Source organism: Salmo salar, chromosome 03, assembly GCF_965601325.2.
Source record: "Salmo salar chromosome 03, fSalSal1, whole genome shotgun sequence".
Classification (NCBI taxonomy): Eukaryota; Metazoa; Chordata; class Actinopteri; order Salmoniformes; family Salmonidae; genus Salmo; species Salmo salar.
In genome coordinates, this window is record NC_138293.1 from 27598716 (window position 1) to 27626695 (window position 27980).

At 40.5% G+C, this 27980-nt stretch overlaps 1 protein-coding gene across 1 annotated transcript; it reads left to right on the plus strand.

Annotated features, from left to right (window-relative positions):
- The first annotated feature begins 1856 nt into the window (after positions 1 to 1856).
- LOC106599326 (potassium voltage-gated channel subfamily B member 2-like) lies at positions 1857 to 27750 on the plus strand. The gene is made up of 3 exons (XM_014190496.3): positions 1857 to 2231; positions 3519 to 4217; positions 23391 to 27750. The coding sequence occupies exons 2-3, from the start codon at positions 3639 to 3641 to the stop codon at positions 25245 to 25247; spliced, it is 2436 nt and encodes an 811-aa protein (XP_014045971.2). The 5' UTR covers positions 1857 to 2231; positions 3519 to 3638; the 3' UTR covers positions 25248 to 27750.
- The last annotated feature ends 230 nt before the right edge of the window (positions 27751 to 27980 follow it).

Consider the following 27980-nt stretch of genomic DNA (forward strand, 5'->3'; position numbering starts at 1 on the left):
TTCAGAAGGCTTTTAAACCTCAAATACACTACATGTTCTCCTGCAACAGGGTGATCAAATTAAGAACCTACATCTGTACAGAGTTCTTAGTCATAAATGTCATGAAACATTGCTTTAAAATGTATGATACTATGAGGTATTTAATGAAATAATAATGTAAGGCATTTAATTTAGTGGAATTTTCTACTATCATTTCATATTAATTTTACTGGGGTAAGACAAGAGTCAATGGAAAATCAGACAGATTTGTTTAGTGGTAATGTAAGTACGCCACTGGATTGAATGTCAAACTTTGTCAATGCGAAATAATGTTCTTACAGAGAACAGTAGTGGTTTAAAAGGTTATACTGTGTGGAACATATTTTGTTCTCTGAATAAGCAACCTACCCCCTCTTGTGGTCACTTTTGAAACAGCTATTTCTCTTCTCCATTATGAAGTCATCAATGTCCTCATGGGCGAACAGCATCTTCTTGGCTCCATGAAAATGTTAACTACGTATTTACCTCAATTATACTGAATGGAACATCTTTATGCAAAATTCAACCAAGTAAGGTTCGTTTTAAAATAATGGGATCAAAGCATCCGTCCTTGAAAATAACCACAACAGAAGTATTTTTACAGTTTGCACATGACGAATTCCAATGCCCTCAGTTTGTTCCTTAAAACAGTACTTTATGACTTGTTGTCACCTGGGATGAATGATATGATAATGCGTCCAGGCTCACCAGACCAGTTACATTGCCAGGCTGCGGCAGGGACATCCCACATCCTCAATACAATAATAGATTGGGACTCCTAGTCCTCCCTTTGTACCTTGGAATATGTAATGAATAATACTACAGAAGAAAAACTTTTTTTTCCTGCCATGGATGACCATTATCAGCCAGGGAACCTAAATATCTCACGTTAGAGGTTTATTCTAGAAGGGTATTTATGGTGATCAGCCAGATGCAATCTGCCACTGCCACCTCCAGCGAAGGGGAGGGTACCCTTTAGCGAACGGCTCTTTTTGATCCGCTCTTTTTGGTGAAAGTTGGGAACCGAATTACATATGTGAAAGAGCCGTTCATTTGGCTCCCTGATTTGTATACTGTTACTATTGCTTTTTGAGATTCAGACATGGATTATCTGCAGATAAATTATAAAAACATGATCTGAAGATGGTAATTCCTCATTGCAGGAACAAAATAGTGAGGAGAGAGCCACATTATGGTACACACCAAATTAGATTTAGGCATCCAATGTTGGCCTACGCTGCCTCTGTAGCAGGTTGCTGGCAAGATAATAAGGACAGGTCATGCTTCCCTAAGCCAAATGACAAGTCACGACAGTTTTTCCAGCAAAGGCTACAGTAGGCTACTGCTAGTATGAAAACAGCATTTTTCCCCACACAATGTTTAAGATCTGACTGATAGTGTTGGTTTGATTCTTCTCTGGTCTTCTTGCTCCCAGAACGACTTATATATATACATTTACTTTACTGATTTATTTGTAATACTTGATGCTTTATCTGTGTCTGGGCAATACTAGCCTATTTCTGACTAATGTAACACTACTTAATTATATGGGTTAAAGGAAGTTTTTCTAGTCTATTCCAAAAGTCGAAATGTATAGCCTAACATTTTCATTCAACCGCAACAGTGTTTTTTGTCTTTTTTCTTATTAAAGTCTTCAGAAAAACTTTGAACGCTTGACTAGACACTAGAAGATTACAACATGCAACCTCCCTCGTTGACACAGGTCTCGCACTGAGTAGAGTTCGTAGATCTACCCGGGTTCGCTCTCGTTGATCTGGAGCTGTCCTTGGTGATGTACATCTCAATCCAATTAGCTTTCACCTCCGGGCTGTGTTGCAGCCAGCGGGTGGAGAAAAGCTCCCCCTTATTACTCGATCCTGTGCGTCTTGCCATACAGATAGCCCATGGTGCGCTCATCCGTTTATTTTTACATGTTCGATATCCGAGGACAACCTCTTTTATCATATCCCCATGGAGGGTGCCATTTGCAGTTTTACTACTGGTAGTAGTATTTTCTCACTACAAGGACGATATTTCTCTGTTTATTTCTAAATGTGACAAAGATAAAAATGTGGAAGACACCCTCTACTCCAGTTACAGACGGCTTGCGGTACTAGTCGGATGGGAGGGTAGCCTGATCACGGATAACCTGCCTCTTCAATTCTCTTCGAGGGAGAGGAGTTTGGTTTGAAAGATAAGAGTGATACAAAAAGGTAGGCCACGGATTGTTATTAGACTATATTAGACTCCATTTTTTTCTGAAATGTTGACTTTTCACTTATTTTCTGAAATGTTGTTTAAAAATAATAATATCTAATCTTTTAGCCTATCTACTGCTCTATTATTTAGGTTGTGTAAAATGCAAAGACGTTCATAAAATACTAAATGTGAAATAAATTATGTTTGATTACAGTGAAATACAGGATCAGTAAGGGTCTGATTACTAGATAAGATGTTTGAAAAGTTCAGGTTACTGAATTGATATGGTATATTGGGTAGGATACCAAATCATAAATGGTTCCATTTGATCTTGAAATAGGTGTTCTGTTTATTACATAAGTAACCTTGGGGTGATAAAGTACAACTATGTGACCTCGATTAGAATTTACCCTAGGCTATAATAAAGTGCCTTATTATCAAGACCTATCAAGACAGAGTTGGGTAAAATTTACCCTCCAAGTGACACCCTCCAAATCTAGTGTAAGTTGGTTAAAACGAGTGCCCTAGAGTTTCCTGTATAAATAGCCTGGAGGCTATTATGAAGTCATGAACAGTAGCCTACACTGTGGAAACGGTTCTACGTGGAAACGGTTCAACATGGATCCCAAAATGGTTATACTTGGAAGCAAAAGGTTTCTACCATGAACCAACAAGGGTTCTTCAAAATTCTAGATAGCACATTTTTCTAAGAGTGTAGCTAAGTGTAATAGGCTACTCGCAGTGAGATTTATGGTTAACTTAAGTCAACACAATTAAATCATAGGCCTATTGCCTTCAATGCATAGAGCACTCTTTATTTTATTTGATAAAGAATAACTTTTCAGGGTGGTTCTGCAATACCATGAGCTCACATGACATTTATTTAATAGGCTATATTGTTCTTCAATCCTGGTCTTGGGGAACCACAGGGTGTGTAGGATATTGTTCCAGCCATGTAATAACACTAGCCTGGAAATCTAGACTGAGTCACGCTAAGGATAATAATTCAGTCTGGATTTTCATGCTATACTAACAGACCTGATTCAACTAGTCAAGGGCGTGTTGATTAGCTGATTAGTTGAGGCCTACTGGGCACAACGAGCATGCACACCCTGTGGGTCCCCATGACCAGGCTTGATGAGCACTAGTTAGTCAATTATGTCACTGCTTAGATGTAGTCAATATAAACTGATCTGGATATTTTTAAATCACGTATTCAAAAATGATAATGCATTCTGATGCACATTTGTCCTCAACTAATGGTAAAATTAGTGTCCCTGTTTTTTCATTTTTTCTTTCAGTTGAAGCCATGGGGAAACCGGTTTGAAGTTTATCTCACATTCAAAGTTGTTGGGCCCAATCCTAATTGAAGGGTCAGTGGATTTGACCTGACCTAGCATAACACCTGAACTGTGACCATCATGGCGGAGAGAGCTAGCTTTGGGATCCCCAAAAGCAACTCACGTCCTGTAGGCTCACTCCCACCAGAGCCGATCGACATCATCCGTACTAAGTCTCGATCCAGAAGAGTCCGCATCAATGTTGGGGGGCTGGTCCACGAGGTCCTATGGAGGACCCTGGACCGTCTCCCCAGGACCAGGCTGGGTAAACTCAGAGACTGCAATACCCACGAAACCTTAATGGAGATCTGTGACGATTACAGCTTGACTGATAATGAATACTTCTTCGATAGGCACCCAGGGGCGTTCTCCTCCATTCTGAACTTTTACAGAACAGGGAAGCTGCACATGATGGAGGAGATGTGCGCCCTGTCCTTCGGCCAGGAGCTCGACTACTGGGGTATAGATGAGATCTACCTGGAATCCTGCTGCCAGGCCAGGTACCACCAGAAGAAGGAGCAGATGAACGAGGAGTTGAGGAGGGAGGCCGAGTCTCTCAGAGAAAAGGACGGGGAGGAGCCGGAAGAAGGCTGCTGTCCAGACAAGAGACAGAAGCTGTGGGACCTCCTCGAGAAGCCTAGCTCTTCTCTTGCTGCTAAGGTAAGACCAAAGCGTTGACCTGGGTTGAGTTTAGGCCTACTGACTATGGGTCAGTCCAAATCCATCCCATCCCATGGTGTCATAGCTGCTGCAGGAATCTCTCTAATTTCATAATGTAGTCTTATAATTTATGATCTTGGTTGCAGTAAAGTAGGGGGGTACTGTAGGGGCTAGACCTCCTTAACCCGTTTTCAACTTCAGCTTAGATGATGGCAAAACTCTGTATGAAGTGAATCTCAATATATCAGATATATGGAATTTGATCAATTAGTTTATTAACAGATCATGTGTCCCACATTGAATTTGTCTTTACTTCCAACTCAATCAAAACAGTAGAGGAGAATATTGTGCCACCAGCAGCTTAATCCTCTTTTAACCTATGAAGTAATCAGATAAGAAAGAACCCAGAAGATTATGGTTAATGTGTGCTCACTGCATACTGCTCTGTGTGTTGTACAGTTGATACGATACATTAAACAAATACAGTATATGAATAATATCACACATACTGTATATTAATGCACAGTATTTTGCACTCTTAACCAATACATGCATACTAAACAAAAATATAAACTCAACATGCAACAATTTCAAAGATTTTACTGAGTTACAGTTCATGTAAGGAAATCAGCCAATTGAAATGAATTCATTAGGCTCTAATCTATGGATTTCATATGACTGGGAGTACAGCTATGCATCTGTAAAAAGAAAAGGTAGGGGATGAAATAAAAAAAAACAGTCAGTATCTGGTGTGACCACCATTTGCTTCATACAGCGCGACACATCTCCTTCGCATAGAGTTGATCAGGCTGTTGATTGTGGCCTGTGGAATGTTGTCCCACTCCACTTCAGTGGCTGTGAGAAGTTTTTGGATATTGGCGGGAACTGGAAAACGCTGTCATACACGTTGATCCAGACCATCCCAAACATGTTCCATGGGTGACATGTCTGGTGAGTATGCTGGGAACTAGGCCATTTTCAGCTTCCAGGAATTGTGTTCAGATCCTTCTGACATGGGGCAGTGAATTATCATACGGCAATGGGTCTCAGGATCTAGTCATGGTATCGCTGTGTATTCAAATGGACATTGATAAAATGCAATTGTGTTTGCTGTCTGTAGCTTATGCCTGCCCATGCCATAACCCCACCGCCACCATGGGGGCACTCTGTTCACAACGTTGTCGTAAGCAAATCACTTGGCCACACAACGCCATACACGTGGTCTCCAGTTGTGAGTCCGGTTGGATGTACTGCCAAATTCTCTAAAACCATGTTGGGGGAGGCTTATGGTAGAGAAATGAATATTAAATTCTCTGGCAACAGCTCTGGTTGTCATTCCTGCAGTCAGCATGCCAATTGCCCGCTCCCTCTGTGGTATTGTGTTGTGTGTCAAAACTGTACATTTTAGAGTGGCCTTTTATTGTCCCCAGCACAAGGTGTACCTGTGTAATGATCATGATGTTTAATCAGCATCTTGATATGCCACAGCTGTCAGGTGGATGGATTATATTGGCAAAGGAGAAATGCTAATTAACAGGGATGTAAACAAATGTGTGCACAACATTTGAGAGAAATTGGCTTTTTGTGCATATGGAATATTTCTGGGATGTTTTATTTCATCTCATGAAACATGGGACCAACACTTTACATGTTGCGTTTATATTTTTGTTTAGTGTCGTTTATTTTAGTATATGCTGATCAGTTGATCATATGAACTCACCAAATGCCTGTAGTCTAAGGTTAGGTATTATGGTTTGGTATTCATGTTCAAGTTACTTATTGGATCTATGTCTCCAGGACTAAGGTCTTATATGAATCTGTCTAATATGATAAAGTGTTAAATAATATTTTACAGACAGCAGCTTTATTTATTGTCTTGCATACACACTCCCTATGGTACACCATGTGTACTGTGCTTCCCAGAATTCAGTCCAAGAAAAGCAGTCAATTGACCCATTAGTAACGGTTTAATGTGCATGCTTTTATCTTTTTTTTTTTACTAGAGTGGGGAAGTGTAATGCATTGTATTCCCACAATTGCACATTTGTCCTCTCTATGGGCAAAATCTAAAGCATCTAATGGTTCAGTCCACTGCCAACCTCAAATGGTATAAACAGGAGGTTTTCTGAAGAACCATGCTGGAGTTTTAGGGAGACTAGATTTAGTTCTGCTAATAAACACAAGTGATATAAGTAAGCGCAGTGTACAAGTTTTTCTTTTCTTTTAATAACATTTAGTCACCTAATTCGAGAGGAGGTGCTTGGTGTCTGTTAGGAGTTATAGCAGTAGGCCTAATAGGAAAAGGTTTTAGGAGGAGGTGCTGGAGGTGACAGATGGTGAGGGGAACCCACTGTTGACTCACACACTGGTCAGTCCCCATTATCCTGCTTCAGTAAACTGGCAGGACACTCAACAGACTGCACTGTGTTCGATGAACATTGGTTACACGTGTTATGCAGTGGTTGTCTAGGTTCTGCTCAGAGGGTTGGCATCAGTTCCTGATCCGATTCATCAGAGTGACATCACGGGTCGATCCTTGACGAGGCAAAGCAGTAATTGTACCAGTGGTCACATCATGTGACTTTAATATAGGTCTGCATGGAGAAACATGGAGGAATGGAGACAAATGCTGAGTTGATTTTGTCAATCAGATGGGCAACTGCCGACTGGGCAATCCTTTTAATTGAATTTTGTCCTTGTGCAATATTTGAGTCACTATGGACATCATGTAATTCAAAATGACGGGCTCCAAAACCTGAAATATGTTCCACTTCACATACATGTACTGTATTTATTTCAACTGTAACATTGAAACCTGACTACCCAGAGATTGGTGCAGTGCCATCAGACCAAAGGTCTTTGTGAAATGAGCTTGGTGATTTGTAACGATTAAGTGAACAGTGAAGTAAGATAGGGCATCCCTTACCTCCCAATGACAGACACTAAGCTCCTGTTGGCTTGTGGAAGGAAGCATGGGGGTAGCACTAACTAGCACATGGAGCTTAGGGAGTGCTTAAAGCACAGGGGTAATGCCAGGGTGTGTTGCCTCCTTTGGCCTGAGAAAAGGACATGGAAAAGCATAAGGCACAGGGAAGGACACTGGCTGTGTGTGTCGCTAACTCGAGATATCGGAGGAGTGGCCATGGGGTATACCCAGCCTGTCACAACAGAGCAGTATGTTATGGTTGGCTCCCAGTCAGTTATATTTTGTGAGTCAGCACAATGACACAGCATCCACTCAGGGCTGTTGTCATTACATCACACACAACTGCTGACAGGAACCGAAAGGGGCCTTGCTTGATCAAATCAAATTACTACTCCAGAAGAAGTGTCATTCACAATTTTGTGAGGCTACTGTTCAATACTGTAAAATATTATTTCCAGTTTATTACCTATAGTACAGTATTTGATTTGGTATACCTATAGAATCGAAATGTTTTATTTTGAAATGATTGGAAACAACTTTCCAACGGGTCTCAAGATATTTTTGTGTGATTTTCCAATGATACAAACAAACATTGGAAACTTTAGCAAATGTGAATAACCCCTTGACACAGAGCATGTGTAACTTCCATGTGAGTATCAGCTGCTTACAGCCTGCTGTGTCCTGCCCATACTGTTCACCACCTCCTTAATTCTACACATCAGTCAGTTTTAACATACTTTTATATGCCATGAAAGCCATCAGGTTCTCATACAGGTAGGCCTACTACATAATAGGGTGTGTCCCTAGTTTTGCTGAGGCCTGGTTGTGCGGCTCAGTACTGTAGGGAGTGATGGAAGTGAGACTTAATCTTCTTTGGGGGTTTGACCCAGGCTGCTTCTGCAAATAGACTGTTGTGAAGGCTGCACACAGTCTGGCTCACAGCGAGCTGGGTTTGCAATATGCCGACCAGCCCGGGCGGGGGTCACGTGTGCGGTAGAGCTGTTAAGCAATTACTGCAGTTGGGTTGGCTGCTGCTATAAGATTAACAAATGACGTAAAAGCAGTCTCCTCTCTTCATGATTAGTTCCTGTTCAGTACTTGTTGAATAGATACAGGTTGAGTGCCCACTGGTTAATTTGAGTTAATGACTGTGAGATAGTGCAGACGGCAGGAGCATGTCTTCTTACCACGCTCAATTTAATCTTGACGAATGATTAAAAAGCTTGAGTGAGATTAATTTGTCCCTTTGGCAGGTTAGACAGAATGCTTAGATAGCCTAATCGTTTTTCCCTAATGTGTTGTCTTTTAAATTTGATTCTTTCACCCATTTATGTCAATTGACCTTCAACTGGAGCTGAATATGTCATAGGGTCATAGGGCATTGTTCTCAAATAGAGGTACAGGTTTTTCACCTGTAACTCATGTGGCTCAATTGTTGCAATCTGGACATGCACTGTAGCAGTACAGGGTTATTTTAGCCTTGACTAGATTGGAATTTTGTACATGGTGAAACTGTACCCCAAAGTTTTTGCTTGCACATGATAGATTTCTGTTCAAAACAATCTCCCACTGTGTGCTGTCTACCTCTCATTCTAAAATGAGAGACATCTTTCAATCCACCTCAATTAACACACTGGATAGAAAAGGTCAACAAAATGTACATGGGTACCTGGTCAACTCAGAGCAATACTTTATTATCCATTTTCAAATGGAAATGGATTGATTTGCTGTCACATTACCCAACTTAAGTGCTCTTGATATTTTGGGCATTTACTGTATATATGAGTATATTCACATCAAGGATGTTATCCTGTTATTGATATATTGGATGAGGGATTTTGAATCTTGGCAAGGAAACTGCATTTCTCAGCATAATCCATTTTTCCTTCAGATCGTGTACCCAAGCATGGCAGTGTGAGGCGAAGGAAAATGCCACAGGCATCTGTGTGGTAATTTGCCGCCATTTATATAACTATTTCTCATCCCTCTTCCCCTCTCCTCAATCTGCAACTACCTTGATATTAAAAGCCACAACTAGCTGATTTTCTATCTCCAGGGAAGCAATAATCCCATCACTTCTCATACTATGTGTCACTTCATATACAGTATACATTGTGGTGTTAAGTCATCTAATTTCAAATGCCCTTCACATTCCACTATAGTAGCCAGTTGTTAAAATTCTAAGCATGAGCCATCCCCTTTCTTTTTAGAAACTGCTGGTTAAACCTTTCAAATAACGACTCACCTTTTTATCCCAGATTTATACCAACTTTGAGAGAAATTCATTCCATTATGGCAGAGGTCCATCGGGACCTTTTTAGAGCTAATGTTAATCATCAGTTACACTCTTCGGTGAGGTTGTTCAATATTACTCAGATGACAAACAAAGGCGACTTGATTTGTTGTACAGTAGTTTGACCTACTGTAAATGTGATTTTCCTACTTTTTGGAGGGGTGCAGATTGAATGAGTCAGAGATGATCCTCTTTAATGAACACTGGAAAGTCAAGATAATGTGATCGATAAATGTGCTTTAAATGTACAAATGTAGGATCTTAATTTCAAAATGCAAACTTCCCACTGGGCACAAACTGGTTGAATCAACGTTATTTGTCAATGTACTGTGACATGGAATCTACACGGAAAAGACATTGGATTTGAAAAAAAGTTAACTGTTGTTTTAAGGGTGAAATTTAAACTACAAGATTATGTCAACATGTCACAAATAAAATACAATTGAAGTCGGAAGGTTACACACACATTAGCCAAATACATTTAAAATCAGTTTTTCACAATTCCTGACATTTAATCTGAGTAAAAATTCCCTGTCTTAGGTCAGTTAAGATCACCACTTTATTTTAAGAATGTGAAATGTCAGAATAATAGTAGAGAGAGTGATTTATTTCAGCTTTTATTTCTTTCATCACATTCCCAGTGGGTCAGAAGTTTACATACACTCAATTAGTATTTGGTAGCATTGCCTTTAAATTGTTTAACTTGGGCCAAACGTTTCGGGTAGCCTTCCACAAGCTTCCCACAATAAGTTGGGTGAATTCTGGCTCATTCCTCCTGACAGAGTTGGTGTAACTGAGTCAGGTTTGTAGGCCTCCTTCCTCGCACCCACTTTTTCAGTTCTGCCCACACATTTTCTATAGGATTGAGGTCTGGGCTTTGTGATGGCCACTCCAATACCTTGACTTTGTTGTCCTTAAGCCATTTTTCCACAACTTTGGAAGTATGCTTGGGGTCATTGTCCATTTGGAAGACCCATTTGCGACCAAGCTTTAACTTCCTGACTGATGTCTTGAGATGTTGCTTCAATATACCCACATAATTTCCCTGCCTCATGATGCCATCTATTTTGTGAAGTGCACCTGCAGCAAAGCACCCCCACAACATGATGCTGCCACCCCCATGCTTCATGGTTGGGATGGTGTTCTTCGGCTTGCAAGCCTCCCCCTTTTTCCTCCAAACATAACAATGGTCATTATGGCCTAACAGTTCTATTTTTGTTTTACCAGACCAGAGGACATTTCTCCAAAAAGTACGATCTTTGTACCCGTGTGCAGTTGCAAACCGTAGTCTGGCTTTTTTATGCTGGTTTTGGAGCAGTGGTTTCTTCCTTGTTGAGCAGCCTTTCAGGTTATGTCGATATAGGACTTGTTTTACTGTGGATATAGATACTTTTGTACTTGTTTCCTACAGCATCTTCACAAGGTCCTTTGCTGTTGTTCTGCGATTGATTTGCACTTTTCGCACCAAAGTGCGTTCATCTCTAGGAGACAGAACGCGCCTCCTTACTGAGTGGTATGACGGCTGCGTGGTCCCATGGTGTTTATACTTGCGTACTATTGTTTGTACAGATGAACGGGGTACCTTCAGGTGTTTGGAAATTGCTCCCAAGGATGAACCAGACTTGTGGAGGTCTACAATTTTCTTTCTGAGGTCCTGGCTGATTTCTTTTGATTTTCCCATGATGTCAAGCAAAGAGGCACAGAATTTGAAGGTCGGACTTGAAATACATCCACAGATACACCTCCAATTGACTCAAATTATGTAAATTAGCCTATCAGAAGCTTCTAAAGCCATGACATCATTTATGGAATTTTCCAAGCTCTTTAAAGGCACAGTCAACTTAGTGTATGTAAACTTCTGACCCACTGGAATTGTGATACAGTGAATGATAAGTGAAATAATCTGTCTATAAACAATTGTTGGAAAAATGACTTGTGTCATGCACAAAGTAGATGTCCTAACCGACTTGCCAAAACTATAGTTTGTTAACAAGAAATTTGTGGAGTGGTTGAAAAACAAGTTTTAATGACTCCAACCTAAGTGTATGTAAACTTCCGACTTCAACTGTACACTGGAGTTGCTTACGAAGACGACATTGAATGTTCCTGATTGGCCTAGTTACAGTTTGGGCTTGTTGTAAATGGGTTGAAAATCTATGGCAAGACTTGAAATTGGCTGTCTAGCAATGATCAACAACCAACTTGACAGAGCTTGGATATTTATTTTTATAATAACGGGCAAATATTGTACAATCCAGGTCTGCAAAGCTCTTAGAGGCTTACCCAGAGAGACTCACTGCTGTAATTGCTGCCAAAGATGATTCTAACATGTTTTCACTCAGAGGTGTGCATACTTATGTAAATGACATATTTCTGTATTTCATTTTCAGTAAATTTCCAAAAATTTCTACAAGCATGTTCCACTTTTTCATTATGGGGTATTGCGGGTAGATGGGTGAGAAACAACAATTTTAATGAATTTTGAATTCAGGCTGTAACACAACAAAATGTGGAATAAGTCAAGGGGTTTGAATACTTTCTGAAGGCACTGTATATGGTTGAAAGCATAGTGATAACACATTGAGAATTCAACAAATTTCTGGCTTTCTTTTTGAGTGGATAAATTAAGGTTGAAAGCTCATTGATCAACGTCTCAACCAAATATTACCCACATTTCCATGTTGAAATGACTTGGTGTGCCCAGCGGATTGTAATGTATTCAAGGTTTAAAAAGGCTTCAAAAGTTTGTAATAACAACTTAACATTTTTAAACTTGATTTGTCCTAACAAAAATGTTTCAACCGCTACAAAAATGTCCATTCATTATAATCCATACAATTATAATCCATTGCTGCAGGATTATTTTCCTGCTGTGAGAATTTGGTCAAACTAACATCCTATATCTGTACTTTTATTTATTTTAAAAATCATACACTCTTTCTTAGGGACATAAAGGTGCTATCTAGAACCTTAAAGGGTTCTTCGGCTGTCCCCATAGGAGAACCCTTTAAATAACTATTTTTGGCTCCAGGTAGAACCCTTTTGTTTGCCAGTAGAACCCTTTTCGGTTCCATGTAGAACCCTTCCAAAAGGTTTCTACCTTTAACCCAAAAGGGTTCTACCTGGAACCAAAAAGGTTTTTCCTATGGGGAGAGCTGAATAATCAATTTTTCTAAGAGTGTATAATTGATTGCATGGCTTGAGGGTGGTGAGTGTGGTATGATTTATTTGACGGCTGTCGGCAGGCTGAGACGAACAGGGTAATCTGTTCCAGACATGCCACCAGGGGTCTTTTCACAGTCCCCAAATCCAGAACAAATTCAAGAAAGCGCACTGTATTACATAGGGCCGTTATTGCATGGAACCCCCTTCCATCTCATATTGCTTAAATGAACAGCAAACCTGGTTAAAAAAACAGATAAACCAACACCTCACGGCACAACGCCTCTCCCCTATTTGACCTAGATATTGTGTGTATGTCTTGATATGTAGCCTATGTGTGCCATTTTTAAATATATGTAGTCCTGTTCTTGTCTATTCATGTTATATATTATGTCATGTTTTGTCTGGACCCCAGGAAGAGTAGCTGCTGCTTTCGCAACAGCTAATGGGGATCCTAATAAAATACCAAAATATTATAGTTGCAAATCATTGCCCTGAGTTGAGTAGGCTTAGTCTATTTGTGGAGTGGGTAGTAATCAACGAAGTAGTCCTATGCAAATTAGCTCTGCATTAGCAGATGACATAAACATCACATTAAAAAAAACATGTGTAAGTATGCTGTGGCAGTCTGTTCTTCTCCATGCAATGTAATAGTGTGTGGTGTGCATGTAGCCATTGCAGGATCCAATGTTTGTGCCTAAAACAGAATACCTTGGACATTTGGTTTAGTTTATTTGGTTAAATATCAGTTCAGTTTACACACTGTGTTTAATTACAGGTTGCCCAATCATCATGTCGTCTGAATCTGTCACATGGTCATGTCACCTTAATTACCAAGCTTGTGGTTGGCCTGTACGTCGTGATGACCAATCAGGCGCATCTATTTGACTAATTACTATAATCATGGCCTTCTCCCTTTTCCCCTCACACAAAGAGAAACCATCCCACCATCAGCAACTCACTGAACACAATCCAGTGGGCTCTGGTCTACATGGATCACAGTCAGAAACAGTAGCCTGAGCCAACATGGTCTAAATAAAGCCTCGTAATAGCATGGTGTCTCTCACCATAGTAATGAACAGTGAAATCTATGCAAACTGTCTTGATACTGCAATGTTATATTGATAACAAAAATGTGGGTCTATATGCAGTTTCACTGTCTATTGATAATTGAAAATTGTGTCATTACGTTTCTAAGGAAGTGTCAAATTTTAGGTTTAAATTACAATCCAGTGGTTCATCCCTAATCAATAGTGAAATATACACATACATACACGCAAACACATTAGGCTTGATATTGGTTTAGTAATGGTCTTTAGAAGGCTATATAACCATTTTGTAGTTGGCATTGCTGTACAATGGCCTGTAAAATGAAATGGCACTCCTCCACTGTGTCCCTTACTCAGCAGAAGCTCCTTGAAAAATGTGGTGGGTTGGCTCCAGCTACATCTCCCATATAAAAACACAGCCAATCCAATATATCCCATGTCACTTTTCCATAAATACCTCCTGATATTGATCAAGACGTTCTTGGGTTTCCTTGCCGAGTTAGTTTCCCCTCCGAGGACGGGCTGCAGCAGTGATAATGTTTGCCAGAAATAATCTAACCTTCAAGCCTCACATCCTTTGCGTTGAGGTGGTATTTCCTTTTTTTTCCTTGGGAATTTTACAGTGTGTTGTTTGTCTTGTTGCTTTTTTATCTCATTGTCTATCAGATCTATAAACTGTGGGCTCTTTGCTGTATGGCCTGTATTCCTCAGAGGAAGTAGGTTCTATATGTCAGCCATTTTGTTATTGGCTCAGAATAAATCTTTTATATAGGATTCATTTTATTGGCTGTGTACTCGCATACATTTTACAGGCATACTTTCATCTCAATGAATTTGTTTAGTTGATTACATTTAGCCTTTGGCAGTCAGATCACAAAATTGCTACTGGATTTGAGGTGAGGTCGGTTTGAGGCGAGTGTGGAACCCTAACACTGTTTGACTGATGGATTTACTCAAATTAAATCTTCTTTCAATTAAAATGTATAAGTGGTGTTTCTCTTTTATGTCATAGCCATAACATTTGTGATGTTAAGCCACAGCCTTCCACACGTGTTCATTTCCTCTCAGATGTTGCTATAAATCCAAACTCCTGTCACAGATTATACCTGGAACAAATCCTTGTGTTTTGCCTGATTGAACCTCTACAAACAATCTTCCCTGGATTTTTTTTCTGTCCGTTTCCTGGGAGCCTTTGTTTGAAGTTTAGCAGCAAACCAAGCGCTAAACGTAACTGAGTGGGAGGACGGACCTGGCCAGGGCTTAATGAGGGAAATCCAGATCTTTCAATTAATCTGCTTACCTCTCAGTAGCCAGATGTTCCCAAGGACTGCACCATGCCGGTCCAGGTCACACATGCATGGAGCCTGGTGGGGACAGAGAGACACACATCAGAGGCAGCTCAGTCTGTGTACTAGCCCCATTGTCCCGCAGTCCCACCTCTCAACTAATGTATTGGACACCTCCGCCACTCATAAACATAGAACATCATGCTCAGATTGAGTCATGATCAATCATCATTCTCTTGGTTTTGTTTTGAGGGATTTATGTGTATGAATAAAGGGCTTTAGTGTTGCAGCATATTTTAATGAAAATGTGGATTAGCAGAGTATAATACTCAAAGGTCTTAGACTGGGTCTCTGGAATGGATTCCTTTGTTGGATCTTAAAATATCCAAAGGGTCGTTTCTAAATACAGAACATGGCTACATGTACTTGACCTCAAATGCAAATTACTTTATTGTCCCCTGAGGGAACAACAAAAAAAATGTCATCTGTGGTGTTAAATGAAAATATATGTTATCTATATGGAGCATTGTAAATTGTTATTGCTGTGAAAAAGGTATTTCATGTACAAGACTACGGATGGATATGGTAATACTGTACAATAACTGTTATAGATACCCATAACCATATCTAATTTGAGAAAGTAAAGAAGTACTGTAACATATTCTGTACATGTACTTACTGTGTGTTGTCTATAATTCACCTTATTATTTCCTTTTTGGAAATTCAATAAAAACACAGCAAATGTGTCTCAATGGTAATTGTTCAACTCCACTGAGAGCTCCAGGGCCAAAGAGGAGACTGTCATTTGCAGTGCCTAATGAGAGATTTGGCAGCAACAGACAGGGCTCTTTTAGTGGGTAAAGATTGTCTGTCAGGACTGTTGGAGGATAAAACCATCCAGGATGTAATGCAGGAGAAGAACAATACAGGTGTTTTATGACTGTTTCACAGAGTATCAACGAACACCCTTACACTTGAGTCACAAAGGTGTCTTGTGGCAGAGTATCTGCTGATCCTTTGGCGTTCGCTCCCTGTTTGCACACGCATGCCCTGCCCTGGAATCTTCTCAAGACGTGGGCTAGCGATTTCTCTGTATCCAGATCACTGTTCACGCAATTACGTTTCTGCAGATCTACAGATCAGGTCAGGAGGAAGCTAATCCTGCTCCTTCCACCCCCACAACCTCACCACTGATGTCTGTCGACCTAGACTGTATCTAAATGCACCACACCCACGCAAGGCCCATGAGTCAATTACTCTGTATTAAGTTCTTTGGTAGTATATCACATAGCAATCAATCAATCAATCAATCAAATGTATTTATAAAGCCCTTTTTACATCAGCAAATGTCACACATCACCAACGATCTATCATGGTCCAAACACCCCAAGACAGTCGTGAAGAGGGCACGACAAAACCTTTTCCCCCTCAGGAGACTGAAAAGATTTGGCATGGATCCCCAGATCCTCAAAAAGTTCTACAGCTGCACCATTGAGAGCATCTTGACCGGTTGCATCACCGCCTGGTATGGCAACTGCTCGGCATCTGACCGTAAGGCGCTACAGAGGGTAGTGCGTACGGCCCAGTACATCACTGGTGCCAAGCATCCTGCAATCCAGGACCTATATAATAGGCGGCGTCAGAGGAAAGCCCATAAAATTGTCAGACCACCCCCTTAATTTGTTTTGTACACTGCTGCTACTCGCTGTTTATAATCTATGCATAGTCACTTCATCCCTAACTTCATATACAAATTACCTCTAACCTGTACCCCCGCACACTGACTCGATACCGGTACCCCATGTATATAACCTCGTTATTGATATGTTATTGTGTTACTTTTTATTCTTTTTTACTTTTGTTTATGTGGTAAATATTTTCTTAACTCTTCTTGAACTGCACTGTTAGTTAAGGGCTTGTAAGTAAGCGAAGGGCTTGTAAGTAAGGTCTACACTTGTTGTATTCGGCGCATGTGACAAATAAAGTTTGATTTGATTTGAAGCACAGTGGATAGGAAAAACTCCCTAGAAAGCAGGAACCCAGTAAGAAACCAAGAGGGACCAGGTTCTGAGGGGTGTCCAGTCCTCTTCTGGCTGTGCCGGGTGGAGATTATAACAGAACATGGCCAAGATGTTCAAACACTTATAGATGACCAGGAGGGTCAAATAATAATAATAATCACAGTGGTTGTAGAGGGTGCAACAGGCCAGCACCTCAGGAGTAAATGTCAGTTAGCAATTTTTTTAAATTTTTTCATTTTTATTTGTCAGGGTATAATTTATAGAGTGTTTGCTGAACAAGGCACAGTGACATAAATGCCATGTTTTTTCATGGAGAAGACAAAGACACATGGTAGTGGCCCACTAGTGTGGTTTTAACAGAAAAGTCTTGTAAGCGTATAATGATGAATGTTGACCTCAGTGTCCTGCCTGTGAAATAGTCAAACTTTTCAGCATAGTCTTTTCCTTTGTGCTGTTTCTTCATGTACAAAGCAACAAGTCACTCAAGGTTATTACTAATTTCTATGTGAAGCAGCATGGATTTAGGTTAGGCCAAGGTGCAAAGGTCATACCATTTGGCAGCTATTATGCCACTTTAGTTAGTGTTGACAAAATGGACTTTCACATAACTCAATCCCAATTGCCCTTTGACCCACCTGGGTGGGTGATAGTTCAAGTCACAGTTGACCAATGAGACCTCCAGCAGGTCTGCCATCACAGCCAATAGGCATAATGCTGCATGACCATTGACTTGACCTCAGCAGCCATGACTGTGGCCAGACTGGGTGTTCATCCTGACATGCCCGAGACAATCCCTGCATCACGCGATGGCTACAGCCAAGGCTTTTCAGAGGCTTTGTCTTATCCATCCCTCTGCATCACACAATGACAGACTCCCTCTCTAGGTCTCTGTAGTGTAATGTAAGACACCTTTCTTTGAAGCGGTTTCAGTTAAAAGTGTTTAAAATGTTCTTACATCTGGTATCTTTCAAATTATTTGGGTTCTTTGGTATTTACTTAGAACTGTGGTAAAATAGTTGTTACATAAATATTTACTTCCCCCTCTTAGGATTCATCAATCCAAGCACAAGTATGATGGATACTACCTGAAGGTAGCTACTGATTGTGTATTATTATTATTATTATTTATTAAACTTTTATAGCACTTTTCCTTACTCACAAAATCTCAAAGCGCTTGTTAAGCAAAATAAACAATAGCAAGTATTTAGACAGAAATATAGTCTACAACAGTAGCTAGATCGGATCGATCAAATCTGTTTGAGTGCTTCTTGAAGCCTCCAGCGGATGGGCAGCTGCGGTCATGAGAGGATCTAGAAGCTCATAGCTAGATGGTGGTCGGAGATGGTGGTCAGGTCAGCATGTCCAAGGGCAGGCAGACAGGCAGGCAGCTCAATGTTATCAGTGCATCTCCGCCGTCTGCAGCTTCTCTGTATTGCGATTCTGTGATGAAGTTTGAGCTCCCCACAGAGTACAGCCCTCTCCTTATTTCAGAAGCATGGCCGTAACTATGAGGACACAGAGGGCCGGACTTCTGTAATTTTTTAGAATAAAAAAAGTATACATATTTGTACACAATAAAGAAAATGAATTATGGGTCAATATATAAATGTTGGTCACAGCTGTGATCAAAGGTCAGAACGCTAATCACGCATGCCTCTTTGCGAAATAGTGGAATCATGAAGAGTGGTTTGTTCGTTATATTCGCCTGCATCCCCTGGATTTGTCTCCCGGATTTGCCTTTTTAGCAGCACATTCACCACTCTCTCTCGCGGCACAGGCCGAGGGCCTGAGACACAAAACAAACTACCCCAGCTCGGAGACGGCTCACTGGAGAAGTAGGCGACACTAGAGATGCTGCTGACAGTGTGTTTGTGAGATGCCGGACAAAAGGCAATCTTAAAACCATCACGCATCTCCTGCCGTGTCTACAGACATCACCCAAACAAACAAAAACCGACTCTCGGAGAATGAGTGCACAACTGGTAGACGCTTATAGATACAGTACCTTCAGAAAGTATTCACACCCCTTTACTTTTTACACATTTAGTTGTTACAGCCTGAATTTGAAATGGCTTAAATTTAGATTTTTTTTGTTACTGGTTACACAACACCCCATAATGTCAAAGTGAAATTATGTTTTTGAAAAAATAATCAAATTAATTAAAAATTAAAAGCTCTTTGTTACAGCAAGCCTTAATAAGTTCAGGGGTAAAAATGTGCTTAACAAGTCACATAATAAGTTAAATTGACTCAGCAATAATAGTGTTTAACATAATTTTTTTATGACTACCCCACACATACAATTTATCTGTAAGGTCGCTCAGTCGAGCATTGAATTTCAAACACCAACCACAAAGACCAGGGAGGTTTTCCAATGCCTCGCAAAGAAAAGCACCTATTGAATATCCAGTTGCGCATGGTGAAGTTATTAATTACACTTTGGATGGTGTATCAAAACACAGACAGTGATGTGGTTCTCAGTGGTGAGGCTGAGGCAGGCTGCAATGCATGCAGGAGGAAGCATAGGAGACAGAAAAGGAGGAAGCAAGCAGAGAGAGAGGTTAGTACAATGGTTCCCAAACTTGGGGACAGGGCCTCATGTGGTGTCCCCTGTTAGGAACTCAAAAAATAAGATATTTTTCAATATAAACATTTCAATATGAACATTTCCATATGGCCTATCTTCCCTATAGGCCTACATTAAAATGTAATCAAAATGCAAACAATACAGTTCTTAAAATGTAATGCGTTTTTGTTTATATCGGTGGTTGTTCATCTTATCCATTACCTACCATTTTTTACCATTCCATCACTGATATTCATACAGATTCTTGAGTAATATTGTAATAAATCATGTGAAAGTGGTAATACGATCATCTGTGTGCTCCATTGATGTCTGTGGGTCCGGAGCTTTATCAGTAATGCCTAGAAATACAGATGTGAACGCTATGCAATTTGAAAAAATAGATATCTAGGCAAAGAGCAATTCATCATTACAACTGACTGAACAGTCGCTGATGCTACGTGTCAGTGTGAATCATGTATCATATTTCCCCCCCTTTCAGGGGATTAACATTACCATTGTATAACTAATAGGCTTTTGTAGATTGACTGAGATGAAAGAACCCACAGCAGCCAAGGTGATAATGGCTGGGGTCATTTTTGCTTGTTTTTGCTGTTCTCCAAATAGCATTTTTAACGTGTTTTAATTGTATAGAATGCAGTAAATTAGCTTCAATGTTAAAAAAAAACCTTCTGGACCTCACTAAAACTCAAACCCTGGTTACAGCCTTGTTCAGAAGTATCCTCCTGTGCAATGAAAAACTGTCCCACTGCCAACTCTGCATGCATTAAATATGATTATATATGTACATTAGCCCTCTGCCTAGGCTGCCACTAGACGCCATGACAACTATATAACTATAAGTAGTCCTACCCATTGCTACTAACAACATAATTGCTCCGAAAAATCAGCATTACCAATACTTGTATGGATCATGGTTCATTATTACTGGAACCAACAGAAATGTTTACCCACCAGTTGTGGCTCATTTTAAGCACAATTTGGATTTTATATTTACAAGCCAAACTACTCTACAGTATATCATGATTATAGAGCGTCCATTTGCCTGATGGATCAGTGCTCAGGTGTGATAGAGTAGATTCTTAGCTAGTCCTTGGCTCGGTCTTGGCAGGAGGCTTTCTCAGAAGTAGCTGGCAATGGATCCAGGTGGTTGTCAGTGACTCACGTGGCATCGACAGGCTGTCACAGCTATGGCCACTCTCCACCCTAAATCACCTTAGGTGCTCTTCGGGACATTTTTCATTCTTTAACATATCTGTGGTTTATTCACTTAATATATAGATGCGGGTGTAATAAGTCTGTATAAACCCTCCCCTTCTCCAGAGGGCCATGAGTATTGGAGCTTCAGCATGTGCTTGTCTCTGTGAGGAGAACATTTCAGGATAATTGTAATAGGATTTGGTGGCTATCTATAGTAAGGATAGAGAGAGGTTAGAAGTGGTTACTCATTCTTTCCTCAACAGGAAGAATCAACCAATAATCTGATACTTCTTATTGAGTCAACATTGTCATTCCAAACACACCCACTAAAAATACAAGCCGCAGACAGGATATTGTGCATAGAAAGCTGATTGTGCATAATCATTGATTTAATGCAACACATTGTGATCCATACAATGTGTATGTATGGCTATAGGCTGTGTGCAGGAACTTAAAGTTAGCATGTATTAGCCTACAAATATTATATTTATGTTTGAAATGATAAGAGAATCCATGGCAGGTTATAAACTCTACATTTGCATTTGCTTCATGGGATGAGGGGAAACCCTTCCATAAAGAGATTGTTCTGTGTAGCCATCTCTCACAAGGCCAAGAGTCTCATCAATAGCTCTCTAAGCCAGTCATTTGAGCTCCCCCACTTGTCCCTGGCAAGACTGCCCTTCACTTTCATTGCACTCATATTTTAAAGGACTAATGACACTGAAACACTACAGATGCTTGCCAATACAGCAACTATGCCAATATTGAGACTTAAGCTCATACTCTCACATCTTTGTTGCACACATACAGTATTGCTCATTTCACAATATGCAAATTGATCTTGTTTGCATAAAGCACTTGGAGATGTGGAGAGCGGTCACAGTTATGTCAATTAGTCGTGTTACGTCCTGCAGCACTGCAGCAAGGTTGTCATGTGAAAATCAACTGTGCTAAATACTACAGTATGGCCTGACCTGTTTGGATATACCTTCGTAGGCAAATGTATCCTTGCAAAGTAATCATCACATGTTGAAAAGTTACCGCTAACTCCTAATTGTATTGCCTGCAATGAGGGATCTGTCATTTTATTGAATTAGTCATCTCATTCAAACACCCGTGAATCCTTTAAGACGAGTTGAAATTAAACCGGCAACTTTTTCTTTGTCCTTCACTGTCTGTGTGATTGAATCTCCCACAGATACTGTATTCTCATGTCATAGTTTTTGGGCTCTGTCTGCTAATCACAACTGATTGTATTTCTACACAGGAGTTGGAGATGCAGATCTATTATGGTGTCTGAGTCTTTTGTAACCTGGGGGTTAATTCTCCACTATAGCCGTGATTAAGAGAGTATTGCAGGGAGGTCAGGCCCATGCGATGACAGCGTCACAGCCTTGGGGACCCAGGAAGGGAAGGAGGGCAGCTGGACCGACCAGGGATAGCAAAGAGAGATATAATAAGAATGTGTCTATTTCCACAGGGAACTAAACCTGTGCCCTTGTCTTGATGAAGAAGTGAACATACACACGCAATCACACACACAGACCTCACAGGTTTGACCTACAACAACCTTTGGTATTTGTGCATGTTAGCGCTAATTTAACCTGAGCATAATGGCCGTTGACAAAGACTTCTTAGAACCATGACATAGAGGAAATAGCAGACAGAAATCTATACGCTGTTAATTAACTGATGTGATAAGTGGTGATTTGTTTGTTTCCTGTATCAGATATCTCTGATTTGAGTGTTTCTTCGGTTAAGGAAGGAGTGGCCAACGTGCTGCAGAGTTGAGAGGATATCTGCTTTAAACATTGATTATCAATCCATAATAGAGCCTCTGCTGCCGCCCACATTTTGATGGATGTAAGGAAATATTGCCCTCTGCTCTGTCATCTGTGCCTTACACAACCATTTCTGGTATTGCTCACATCATCTTATCCTTTGGCTTATACTGTACAGTAAATAAACATGTCATGTTGTAGAACCATCTAATCAAAGGATGTTGTGTAATACATAAGACGAATTTGGTGTAAGTGGTGTTGAGTGAATACTGTAACTAAGTATTCTAAGTAACTAAGTATTCTAAGTAATTAAGTATTCTAAGTAACTAAGTAACTTACCAGCAATATCAAAATTACTTTATGGTTGGATGCGCTAAGAAATCTCTCTCGTGAGGTCAGGGCACCTCATGGGGCTATGATGTCAGACCACCCCACCAAGACACTGTAGAGTTAAGGGGTTGCATGGGGAGAACAACCCTTGGCCTAGGCAATATAGCTAATGAAGACAAAAATTACAGTTGAGATGTAGTACAGTTGATTTACTTAAACAACATCATTAGACCTTAAGCACAGTACGCAGTGGACTTACTGCTTGATGATATTTAGCTGCAAATACAGCACCTTAATGATCCTCCTGGCAACGTTAAATGTGAGCAAATATCAATCTCACTCACTATCTGTTCACTTGAAGGCATAATTCATGTTTTCCATGCATCTTAGTAAGGAAGGCTTAGTCCTGAGAAACCAGGTTAACTAGAATAAGTAACCAGTATGCACACACACACACACACTGATGTTTGTGTGTAATAAGAGTTGTCTCAGCTATCTGATCATGACTCATTTTCTATTGTTTTGTTTCTTTGTCTTTCAGTTCCTGGCCTTTGTCTCCGTCTTCTTCATCGTTCTATCAACAATCTCATTATCACTCAATACCTTGCCGGAGCTACAAGTCGTTGATGAGTTTGGACAGGTCAATGACAATCCCAGCCTAGCGCATGTTGAAGCTGTGTGCATCGCCTGGTTCACGATGGAGTACCTCCTCCGCTTCCTCTCTTCTCCTGACAAGTGGCAGTTCAGCAAAGGCCCGCTGAACGTCATTGATTTACTAGCTATCCTGCCCTACTATGTAACTCTCTTCCTGACCGAATCCAACAAGAGTGTTTTGCAGTTCCAGAATGTCAGACGAGTGGTCCAGATATTCCGTATCATGAGAATCTTAAGAATTCTAAAACTGGCCAGACATTCCACTGGACTGCAGTCCCTTGGGTTCACCCTTCGGCGCAGTTACAATGAACTGGGTCTGTTGATATTGTTCTTGGCTATGGGCATCATGATCTTCTCCAGCCTGGTATTCTTTGCTGAAAAAGACGAAGATGCCACCAAATTCACTAGTATTCCTGCTTCATTCTGGTGGGCTACCATTACCATGACAACTGTAGGTTATGGGGACATTTATCCACAGACTCTTCTTGGTAAAATAGTCGGTGGGCTCTGCTGTATTGCAGGTGTGTTGGTCATTGCATTGCCCATCCCCATCATTGTGAACAATTTCTCGGAGTTCTACAGGGAGCAGAAGAGACAGGAGAAAGCCATCAAAAGGAGAGAGGCCTTGGAGCGGGCGAAGAGGAATGGCAGTATTGTTTCTATGAATCTGAAGGATGCATTCGCTCGCAGTATGGAGCTGACAGACGTTATGGTGGAGAAAGGTGAAGAGAAACGGCCAATGGATAACCATCTCTCACCTAGTAGGTGGAGCAGTAGGCAAGGCAACTCTGAGGCTAGTCCAAATTCCCAGGCAAGGTATAAAGAGGTTGCTCAACTGGGATCTCCAGATAGGGTCAATCCTCTAAGAACCAGCCCACAGCACCTGAATGCCAAGATATTGGAGGAGATGTACAACAAGATGACGACCACTGCCAACGTTGGCTTGGGAGCTCCACATGAACAAGGACAGAAGCTTAAGGAGGAAATGGAAATGAGGGTGGTGTCTTCTGGACTAAAGCCCCCCCTAATTAGGGAACGAGCCAGCGGTGACCTCAGGAGCCCATCGAGCGTGGACAGCTTCGCCAGCTGCACTACAGAGTTCAGTGTGGCAGAAAGCAGTGCCCTCCTCCCTAACGTAGCAGGACGGAAGGCACCTCCTCCCCTCGACCTCAGCCAGATCAGCTCTATGGAACCAAAAACCAAAGAGAAAGTTCCGCCGGCTACCATCATCAAGGAGGGTCTTTATGAGTTTGTCTCAAGCAATCCAGAGGGGGCGTCACAGGGGGAGGATAATCAAAGCTTTGACATGAGCGTCGAAAACATCCGCAGTTCTCTCAGAGGCAACCCACAGAAGACGAAAGCTCTAAAAGTGAATTTCATTGAATCTCAGGCAGAGATGCCATCAACGCCTCCCTGTGCTACTCTGTCTCCACAAGGATACCAGCCCTCCCCAACCCCAGGCCAGGCCCCGGTGACCAGCCCACGGGCACCAGGAGAGTCAGGCCAAGGAGAGGATGCAGCCAAGGGCTTAGACGGCGAAGGTCAGCCTTCCAGCTTAAGCCACAGGGGAAATCACATGGACAGGGCCGCTGTCTTCAGCCCTTTGTCACCTAAATCAACCAACTGCACTACTCAGGAAGTGGTTGTTGGTGGCAATGGTGAAGGAGATGCAGGCAACAGCCAAAAGGAAAACCACATAGTTCTGGATGGAAGTCTATCTCCATCTTGTGAAACAAGCATGTGACTAGTATAGGCGGAAGGTCAAGGAAAGATTAAACAGACTCTCTGTTTGTCTATGAAGAACAAAAAGATGAAGCACACTAATGTATTAAAAAATAAGTTGTCTGCATGGCTTGACAATGATTTTTTCTGATAACATCACTGTTTCTGAAGACCTATGAGAACTGCTGCTTGCTGCAGACATTGAACTTTTAACAGTGAATTTTACTATAAGGCTCCAATGTGAGCAAAAAAACAACCTAGTATGAATGAGGACATTTATGAACAAATTGTACTTTATGGTCCTGGACTTTTTACGCAGCTAGCTGTACATTGCAATTTTTTTTTTTTTAGCTTGCTGAATATTTTTTTCTGAAGTGTGGTGGGACAAGGACATCGACTGAAGAGGGGAATGTGGAAAGACTTTGGGATTTTTATATAAGGCCTCATCATTGGTCGAGCAGTATCAATGTCATATCATATTCTGTTACTTGATATGGCTTGCATTAATTAGCAAAGTTTCAATTCCATCTCATGTTATTGTATCTGTTTAGATTTCGAACCGTTCTCAATCAAGTCAACCGAGAGATGTACTGTATATGGAACAAGCAAGGGCCTCCAAGTTCAGGGAAATGAGAAATGAATCTAAGCAAAAAGAAAACGAAAGTGCAGCATATTATATAGCAATTCTTAAACATCTGCCTATATGGAAATAGACCAATAAGAAAAAACAGTTTTAATAATAGCCTATACATGACTATCTATGATTGCTTTTAAATACTTTATATTCTACTATGTTATATTCTGTTCATGTGAATGAGCTTATGTCCCTCATTTCTATGTTTAGCATTGCTGTGGTGCAACCCTGCATTGATGGAATGGGAAATGGACAAGCCATATAAGTATTGCACGCCACCTCATGTACTGGTATTTACACTATGACAAAATTGATTAGATAATGGCATTATACTTTAAAAACATATTATCATACAGCAGCACTTCATTCACTTAGATACGGATCATATCAACTGAATGGTTATTCAGGTTCTTCACTAAAATGACATGTATTATTGCTGAGTTCCGGATCCATCATGATCACAGGAAATCTGTGTTGTTACACTCCTCACTGTATTTATGTTGTTGTAATGCTGCCTTTTGCTTAGAGAAGTGCAGAAAAATGTATTGGATATGTACATGTACGTATGCTAGTTGGAACAAATAATGTGTATGTTTGATGTGTCAAGTTTAATTTATATTGTATGGGGATGATTGTGGTCACAGTAGGTCTAATACTGCATGGTTTCCCAAAATCAGTCCAAGGGCCACCCCTGGGTGCACATTTTAGTTTTTGCCCTAGCATTACACAGCTGATTCAAATAATCAAAGCTTGATGACAAGTTGATTATTTGAATCAGCTGTGTAGTGCTAGGGCAAAAACCAGGGGCGGGCCACGGACTGATTTTGGGAAAACCTGCAATACAGTACAGCACTCAGGGAGAAAGTGTAACACTGCCCTCTAAAGACAGAGGATTTTAAGGCATTTTAATTAATCCAAGAATTCATGCATATCTCTCATTGGAATTCCTATTAATATTGAAGAAAGTAACCTCTTTATTCAATTCATTGAGCATTTTCAAGTTTTGCATGGCACATCTCAACTGTTGCAGCTTAAAAAAAACTCTACTACTGAATCAGGAGGGCCATCTGCAGACAATCTGAATACTACAGTATATTCACTATATCAATTACTGTGCTTATATTCTATTAAAAGTAGATAATGTTACCATATTATGTTTTGTTTGTTTTGTTAGTATGATTGATTCCATTTTTCTAAGATAAAATGGATCAGGACTGTAATATTTCCTGGTAAATTTATGAATTGTGTGCCTTTTCATAAATAGAAATTTATGAGAAGGCGAAAACCTACATAATTTGGCTGGTTCATAGAGATCTATAAAGAATGTATTTCTAGTAAGGAGATATATGAGGTGATGATATGCAAATAGCTATTGTTCTGAGTTATCAAGTTTTGTATAACTTGAAAGCTTTGTCATATCATGGCTTACATCCTCCTTTCAAAGTACCATTTGTTGTCAGTAATGTACAGTACAGTAGGCTTATGTTAGTTCATGATTGAGATGTCAGGGCAACTGGAAAAGTTACTGCACTGACACTCCTTGATATAACACCAGCTCATTCACCAAGTCATCTGTAAAACCTCAATGTTCATTTGTATTTTTGTTGTAATTATCTTACATTCTTTTGTACAGTTAGCTCTATCCTACTCATATCCTCAAATCAATACTGACAACCACAGCGTAATGTAGGTAACTCTAGGGTCAATTCCTCATCTGCCTGCTTTGTGTGATGTTCCCTCCATACCCAATTTTCTTTGGTTATTTTTAAAGGTATGTGATCATAGTCATCTTAATTGTAAGTCAACATAACTTGATAGTGAATGAGTAGTAACTTATTGTTTCCAATAAGTTGATTACCATATGCAAGACAAATAAAATGTGCTCATGTGACCCTGCCTTTGTAATTGTGTGTTTACAGAGGGGTCATCAATATTCTTATTTTACATGTCATGGACATTTTCAATAATAAGGTGAATAGACCAAACGTACACAGTAGGAGAGCAGAGAACAAAAACACGTTTTCTGGGGCAAATGTGCTAAATTCTCTTCTATGGAATGGCACTGTAGTAGCCCTATCTAGGAACCATCCAACCAAGTCCATCGGGGAGCTCTGAATTCAG

Excerpts from the sequence above, each read along its gene's own strand:
- LOC106599326 (XM_014190496.3), top strand. The coding sequence starts at position 3,639 with ATGGCGGAGAGAGCTAGCTTTGGGATCCCCAAAAGCAACTCACGTCCT. Across the intron at positions 4,218-23,390 it reads GCTCTTCTCTTGCTGCTAAG|TTCCTGGCCTTTGTCTCCGT; the intron begins GTAAGACCAAAG and ends TTTGTCTTTCAG.